The sequence below is a fragment of the Ranitomeya variabilis genome, chromosome 2, assembly GCF_051348905.1.
Source record: "Ranitomeya variabilis isolate aRanVar5 chromosome 2, aRanVar5.hap1, whole genome shotgun sequence".
Classification (NCBI taxonomy): Eukaryota; Metazoa; Chordata; class Amphibia; order Anura; family Dendrobatidae; genus Ranitomeya; species Ranitomeya variabilis.
In genome coordinates this window covers 784,696,778-784,705,110 of record NC_135233.1, presented here as the reverse complement: position 1 = coordinate 784,705,110, position 8,333 = coordinate 784,696,778, and the positions used below count along the sequence as shown (strand labels likewise).

General features: G+C 42.6%; 1 protein-coding gene across 2 annotated transcripts; it reads right to left on the bottom strand.

The window, feature by feature from the left end:
• Positions 1–1,299: 1,299 nt before the first annotated feature.
• On the bottom strand, positions 1,300–4,147 carry LOC143809920 (uncharacterized). Of its 2 annotated transcripts, XR_013222532.1 has the most exons (3): positions 4,088–4,147; positions 2,312–2,653; positions 1,300–2,107 (listed from the first exon to the last, which is right to left on the bottom strand). XR_013222532.1 is itself a non-coding variant. In XM_077292881.1 (2 exons), exons 1-2 carry the CDS (start codon positions 2,909–2,911, stop codon positions 1,874–1,876), a joined length of 834 nt encoding a protein of 277 aa, XP_077148996.1. In that variant the 5' UTR covers positions 2,912–4,143; the 3' UTR covers positions 1,300–1,873. The 2 variants fall into 2 exon arrangements, 1 of the variants encoding a protein (XP_077148996.1); XM_077292881.1 differs by having other exon boundaries at positions 2,312–4,143.
• Positions 4,148–8,333: the final 4,186 nt, after the last annotated feature.

Genomic DNA, 8,333 nt, shown 5'->3' with positions numbered 1-8,333 from the left:
TATTGTCCGGTGGAATCCTCAAGCGGAAGAAGCATTCCAATCCCTGAAGTGAGCATTGTGTGGACAGCCAGTCCTCATCAGCCCCAACTTCAAAGAAACTTTTATTGTGCAAACCGATGCCTCAGAGGTAGAACTAGGAGCAGTGCTGTTGCAAGAGGTGAATGGAGATGAGCATCCAATCACCTATCTGAGCAGGAAACTGACCCCGGCTGAGAAAAATGATAGCATAGTGGAGAAGGAGTGCTTGGTGATTAAATGGGCCTTAGAGTCCCTTCGCTATTATTAGCTCGGGGGTCAGTTTCGTTTGATAACGGACCATTCACCCTTCGTGTGGATGAGAAACGCAAAAGAAAGGAATGCTTGGGTAACCAGATGGTTCCTGTCCTTGCAAAGTTTCAGTTTCTCAGTGGAACATTGGGTGGGAAAATCACAGGGAAATGCGGACGCCCTATCCAGGGCCCCAAGTATGGTGACAAATGTTCAACCCCACAAGTTTGAACAGAGGGGGGTATGTGAGGCAGCGACCGGTGTGTTTTGCAAGGGTCGCTATGTGTCCCCTAGGATGCGCTCAGAAGCATATTAGACCGCTGGAGTGCCTTGTGGTCACATCAGGACGCCTGTGAGTCACAAGGCAGAATAAAAGTAAGTTAAACCTGGTCAAGTTATTTGGCCAAGGATTTATTCAGGAAAACCCGGTAAGGGCTTTTATTTTTTAAATGGACTGTAGGAAGGTAGTGGGGCTGGACCGTTTTCTCCAGACCAGATCTTACAAGTGTCCCATGGCCACAGAGTAGAGTTGAGGAAAAAAAAACCTGCAGGAAGGGTTGCGTTTGTTAGTGTTGGAGTTTGCAATCTGCAAGAAGGCTCCATCTGTGTGAGGAAATGCAAGGCCAAGCAGACCAAACTCCTGGCACTCCGTTGCTTGATACAGTGGTGCAGTTGCCCTGAGCAACCAGACATTTATGGACTGTTTTTGCTTCCTGGCTGCGATCCGGAGGATATCATTTTGGTGCTTCTACTTCATGAGTACTCTGAATATTAAAGAGACTTTTGTTTTTGGAACTTTACTATGTTCACTGCCTCCTCACTGGATAAGTGTGCTACCTCTGCACTACACATCCTAAAAAAATGAAAAGTCATTTGAGAAATTATGTCAACATTAAGCAAACTGTAATAATTATAGGGGATAACTCAGGAGACTCTTTGCGTGGAACAAGACAACTACAGGACACAGTTTTATAAGTGGTAAAGTCTATATTATCACACGGAGATTCAAACAGGTGCAGAGAGAAACTCAAGTCCACAACACTTGGAGTAAATATTAAATGCAGCTTAGCAGTCTATAGGAAACTTCAGAGGAAAATGCAATCACGCAGAAAGTCTATGAAGCACAATTATTCTTGAGGATACTTGACATGAATAAGTCCTTGCTTAGTCCAAAACACAGATAGATATGCTTATAAGGCAGTTCCAATAATATCTTAGCTCAACCAGGGAGGCCTGGGTAATAGTCTCAGGTTCTTGCAGTGCAGCAACAGCTTACATGTCCAGCAAATGCAGATGGAAGTAAACACGAGCAGCAGATGAAAGAGGATTACTGGAACTGGTGTATGCAGCAGGAACTCAGAAGAGAGTAGCAGGATAACCCCACAGGTTCACAGGAGCAGGTATATAGCCAGGGAGTAAACAGAGGTCAGGAGATGGATGCAAGGCAGAATACTCTAGCACAGACTGAAGGCTGGGGTGGAGTTTTATAGCAAGAAGACACAGTGCACATGAGACCAAAGACGCCATGTTGGAAAAGGGCAGTAATGCACAAAAGGTAATAAAAAATGTTCAGAGTCCTGACATTACTCCCTCCTTAGAAGCAGCCTCAGGACGATCCTGAACCTGGTTTCTCAGGGAATCTCTGATGAAAACGAGAAATCTTCTGTTGGGCATTGATGTTTTCCACAGGTTCCCAAGAGTCTTCCTCAGGGGTATATCCCTGCCATCTTATCAGATATTGGAGCCGATTCCTTTGAATCCTGGAATCAAGAATTTCCTCCACCACAAATTGTTCTTGCCCATCAATCACCACAGGCTGCGGAGGTGGCACAACACGTCCCTGGAATTTATTAAGAGATACAGGCTTTAGTAAAGATACATGAAAAACTGGGTGTACCTTCATAGTCCTAGGCAGCTTCAGCCGGCAGGCCACAGAGCTCACAATACCGTTGATCTTGAAAGGGCCAATGAATTTCTGTCCAAGTTTTTGTGAAGGAACGTTTAACTTCAGATTCTTAGTTGCTAACCACACGGAATCTCCTACCTTGAACATGGGTGCAGGTTCACGGAATCTATCAGCCGATCTCTTATAACGTTCTTGAGCTGTGGTCAGGGATTCCTTCAGAACCTCCAGATTTTGCCTCATCGCAGTCAGCCTTTCCTCCACTGCCGGAACCGGGGAATTAATTGGAGACCTAGGTAAGATACACGGATGATAACCCAGATTGGCAAAGAAAGGTGTAAATTTAGTGGAGGCGCTCTGAGAATTGTTATATGAAAATTCAGCTAACGGCAGCAACTCCAACCAATCATCCTGGAGATGGCTGACATAGCATCTTAGATATTGTTCCTGCGTCTGGTTGGTACGCTCAGTCTGACCATTTGTCTGGGGATGGTAAGCAGAAGAGAGACAGACATTAATATTGAGTGCAGAGCAAAACCCCTTCCAGAATCTTGAAGTGAACTGCACTCCACGGTCAGAGATGATCTCATCCGGAACCCCATGCAACCGAAAGACATTCTGTATAACCAAGTTCACTGTATCTTTAGCTGAGGGGAGCCCGGTGCACGGAACAAAATGAGCAGCTTTAGTCAGGCGATCAACTACCACCAGACACAGTGCACATGAGACCAAAGACGCCATCTTGGAAAAAGGCAGTAATGCACAAAAGGTAATAAAAAATGTTCAGAGTCCTGACACAAACATATTGTAAATGTTATCTAATTTTTTTAAGTATGAAAATTGCTAATTTTTCAAAATTAGTAAATTTTCTACTATCATGAGCTACAAAGTGTCACAAACAATTTTAGAATCACTAGGATTGGAAAAAGCATTCCAACCCTATTACATAAAGTCATATGTTTGAAAAAGGGGACTTTTTGGCTTTGCGAAAAAAGCAATACTAAATGACTATTTGGAATAATCCAACAAGATCCCACCAGTATAATAGGAACACAGCTATAGTAGGAATTAAAACTTAACCTTTATTTTAAAGGGATTTAAAATATCAAAAAAACACAAAAAAACAAAAACACCTCAAACAAGTACCAATTGATACAGCCTGTATGGTAATGTGTCAACTAATGGCACTAATATATTATGATTGGAACTTTAGTTCTACTTGTGACGTACACTGTCCCAACATATAGGATACCTATAATCAGTACGTGCAAAAACGAATCAGGTAATCCTATTATGTAGATATCAACAAGTATCAAAAAAGTATCAAACATTCAATACTTAAACAGGCAGGATGAAAACAAGATACAGTGAAAATCATAAGAATTAAAACAGGAATGATCTCACCAATTGCCACAGACCAGGTAAATGATGCCCATGATTCACTGAAGCGGAGAGTTCCATATGTCAGCGATGTCGGGAGACAATACCCTGTCAATCCCTATTGGGCTATCAATAAACCTGCGTCCCAGACTCCCGCCCTTACAAGGGCAGTCCACAGCTACCCCTGAGCAAAGTCATGCCCTGCACTCTCCCTATTGAAGTGTCCCGACGCGTTTCTTTGCAGGCCTCATCATCAGGGGACTTGCCTGCTTGGGAGATTAAAGTGCACGAGTGCTATAAGAAGGACAAAAGAACCTGCCACCCTCCTTGCTGTATTAGAGAGAGTGGGAGGAGACATGAGGTCCACATTATATAGTGAAATGGCGGACATGATTAGCCAATCGGATATTCAGGCCCCAATCATGTGATCAAAAGATATGGGTCCTTGCTATGTGCGGCGATATTAATGGTAAAAACCATTAATCAAAAGAGAAACCAGGGACAAAACTACCCACAGGTGACTGCAGTCAGAGTTACCTGTCAGGGAACCGCAGGAAAATCACCGCACTGGTGCCGATGAGATGATCCGTACATGCGCTCTCTGTTAGTGGCGGAAGTTATCGTAACCAGGATACCAGGACGCCAAGTCGCGTCAGGACCCGACAACTTCCGGTTTGTTGCTAAGACGCTCAGGCGCTATACTATACAGAGCGCTCAGGCGTCATAAAAAAGCCGATGGAGCGCCCGAAACTGGCCGATCCATCGGCGAAAGGAGGACGCTGTAGCGTCATGTAATGAACGCAGCAATACAATATATAAGAAGCAATATTTATAAAGACCCTCAGGCCCTGAATCCCAACAAACTATCAAAAACGTTACAACATAAAGCTCATACAGTACAGATGGCTATTTCTGGTTATGGAATAAATAGTATTGTTAAGATATCATACATTAGAGCCCAGAAAAAATATGAATAATGATAACAAGTAATATACATACAATTGAAAATAAGAGGTGACAAAAGGGATTTAAAGAGGCTTCATAAACATGTAAACTGATATTAGGACTTGCGGCATGGAATATATAGGTAAAACCATCAGGGAATTCAAAAAGAGAATTGGGGAACATGTGGGCGACGTGCTACACAATAGGGATACACCTGTGTCCCGACACGTGAATCAGTTACATAACGGACAAGTCAATCATCTGCAGTTTATGGGCATAGAAAAGGTGACCATGCCCATTCGAGGAGGCAACTGGGATCAGTTACTCCTAAAAAAAGAGGCGAAATGGATTTTTTATCTGAACACCATTTCACCTCATGGTCTTAATGACCAAATCAATTATGGATGTTTCCTGTAGACCTGTTTCTGCCAATGCCTCCCCCTTTTTTCCCTCCCTTCTCTATAGTCCTAATATCAGTTTACATGTTTATGAAGCCTCTTTAAATCCCTTTTGTCACCTCTTATTTTCAATTGTATGTATATTACTTGTTATCATTATTCATATTTGGTGGCCTGATGTGAGACTCTCAGACATAAAGTGGCTCTTTTTGTGTCTTCATACTAGAGGCAATAATATCTTTATTAACTGTAGCATTGCATAGTTTGGGTGGTAATGCACTAATGTAATAAGGCGCTGTATGCGCCATAACATACCACTAATCTTGCTACAATTGTATTTTTTCTGGGCTCTAATGTATGATATCTTAACAATACTATTTATTCCATAACCAGAAATAGCCATCTGTACTGTATGAGCTTTATGTTGTAACGTTTTTGATAGTTTGTTGGGATTCAGGGCCTGAGGGTCTTTATAAATATTGCTTCTTATATATTGTATTGCTGCGTTCATTACATGACGCTACAGCGTCCTCCTTTCGCCGATGGATCGGCCAGTTTCGGGCGCTCCATCGGCTTTTTTATGACGCCTGAGCGCTCTGTATAGTATAGCGCCTGAGCGTCTTAGCAACAAACCGGAAGTTGTCGGGTCCTGACGCGACTTGGCGTCCTGGTATCCTGGTTACGATAACTTCCGCCACTAACAGAGAGCGCATGTACGGATCATCTCATCGGCACCAGTGCGGTGATTTTCCTGACAGGTAACTCTGACTGCAGTCACCTGTGGGTAGTTTTGTCCCTGGTTTCTCTTTTGATTAATGGTTTTTACCATTAATATCGCCGCACATAGCAAGGACCCATATCTTTTGATCACATGATTGGGGCCTGAATATCCGATTGGCTAATCATGTCCGCCATTTCACTATATAATGTGGACCTCATGTCTCCTCCCACTCTCTCTAATACAGCAAGGAGGGTGGCAGGTTCTTTTGTCCTTCTTATAGCACTCGTGCACTTTAATCTCCCAAGCAGGCAAGTCCCCTGATGATGAGGCCTGCAAAGAAACGCGTCGGGACACTTCAATAGGGAGAGTGCAGGGCATGACTTTGCTCAGGGGTAGCTGTGGACTGCCCTTGTAAGGGCGGGAGTCTGGGACGCAGGTTTATTGATAGCCCAATAGGGATTGACAGGGTATTGTCTCCCGACATCGCTGACATATGGAACTCTCCGCTTCAGTGAATCATGGGCATCATTTACCTGGTCTGTGGCAATTGGTGAGATCATTCCTGTTTTAATTCTTATGATTTTCACTGTATCTTGTTTTCATCCTGCCTGTTTAAGTATTGAATGTTTGATACTTTTTTGATACTTGTTGATATCTACATAATAGGATTACCTGATTCGTTTTTGCACGTACTGATTATAGGTATCCTATATGTTGGGACAGTGTACGTCACAAGTAGAACTAAAGTTCCAATCATAATATATTAGTGCCATTAGTTGACACATTACCATACAGGCTGTATCAATTGGTACTTGTTTGAGGTGTTTTTGTTTTTTTGTGTTTTTTTGATATTTTAAATCCCTTTAAAATAAAGGTTAAGTTTTAATTCCTACTATAGCTGTGTTCCTATTATACTGGTGGGATCTTGTTGGATTATTCCAAATAGTCATTTAGTATTGCTTTTTTCGCGTTTTTCCCTTTAGGGATATGGCAGGTTTTCTTTCTGTCGGGCTAAATACTGATACTTGGCTATCTGAGGTAAAGGAGGTCTTTTCAGAGCAGGCTTTCACACAGAAAAAATACCTTCCTTCGTTTAATACAGCATTTAAAGAACTACAACAGGTATACAGGGACCAGATCACCTCCTGGTGGGAGGTCCAGAGTTTAGAAAGTTACCTGAAAGCCAAAATCGTCCCGCGGGGCCTTAGGATTAATTTGTCAGCCGGCAGCAGACATAAAAACCCTGCTTTTACTCATAAGTGGGAGAGAGAGGCAACTGATAGTTCCCTACGATTTATGCAGTTACTATTAGAAGAAGAAAAAGTTACACTATCCGCCCTTAACGATAAACTTAGGGAACATATAGAGATTACAAAGAAATTTGCTACAGAAACAGATTTTGTTGTTAAAGAAACTAAACTCCAGACACACATAGAGCGGTTCCAATACCACCTGAAGGAGAGAAAGCACCGCCAGTACCTGAGAGACATTCAGGATTTCAAGGACAACAAGGCATATCTAGTGTTGACTCCGAGAACTACCCCACAGGATAGAGAAACAGATTTATCCTCCACCGATACCGAGTTCTCTGAATCGGAAAATAGAACTAGATCATATAGGGGGAGAAATCGAGGCAGGGGTAGGGGTCGTGGGGCTAGAGGAGCCACAGATAGGGTAGACAATATACAAAGTGGGGGTTTTTTAGATCAGGCCTACCCCCTCAGAAGTCGACTAGCTCAAGGGAGAAAATAATAAGTAGATTCCCTCCTAGCTCTATCGTTGGGAAGGACATTTCCTCTATACAGTCTGGGTCTAACATACAAATAATCAATCTGTCTGATCAGTATATTGATAACTGGGAAATGGCGGTCCTGAGCAAAGGACTCTCATTTGTTCCCAGTACTGACTTTGATTTGTTCCGGGCGGTAAAAGACCTTAATTTGTTTCTGCGTAAGCTGAGATGGAAAAAATTTTTTAATAAACAGGACTCGCGTTTATGTGATGACCTAGGCATTCCGGTGGATATGTTACCTGATGTGAGATTACTAAACAGTATTGGGGATATTGAACCCAATTCCCAAGGCATGGGACCCTTCACACAGTTGAAAGCAAAAAGCACCAAAATGCCACCTAACACGGGTGACCTCTCAGCTATTGATATTTTCTCGAATCTTGTCACTGCAGAGTTAAGGGAGCTATCTCAAAGCCACATACAGTGTAATTTTAACTGCTCTAAACAAGAAATGGAAGCTGTCAAACGATTAGAAAAGAATACCAGTATTGTAGTAAAGCCCTCTGATAAAGGGGGCAATATCGTAATACTTGGTGTTAAGGAATATCGTGACATGTGCCAATCTATACTGGCAGATAGAACTACATATGAGATTCTTCCGCATAATCCCACAAATGAATACTGCGCTGAATTACGAATAATCTTACAGGAGGGCTTGAATGACGGGATCATCAATAAGACTGAGTTCGACTTCATCTTACCTAAATGTCCAGTAACTGCTACATTTTACAGTCTGCCCAAGATACATAAGGGCCTACACCCTTTGAAGGGTAGGCCCATTGTATCAGGGGTCGATAGTCTTTGCCAAAATGCAGGTATCTATCTTGATCGGGTTTTATCACCTTTTGTGTCGGCACTACAATCGTTCGTCAAAGATATTCCTGATCTTTTACGACGAATAGAGGGCCTCACCATTGACTTGGAATC

What these genes read in the sequence shown, in the direction of transcription:
- LOC143809920 (XM_077292881.1), bottom strand. Translation starts at nt 2,911, where the DNA reads ATGGCGTCTTTGGTCTCATGTGCACTGTGTCTGGTGGTAGTTGATCGC. An exon ending in AACCTGCACCCATGTTCAAG is followed by an intron (nt 2,108 to 2,311) that starts GTAGGAGATTCC and finishes AATAAATTCCAG; the next exon opens with GGACGTGTTGTGCCACCTCC.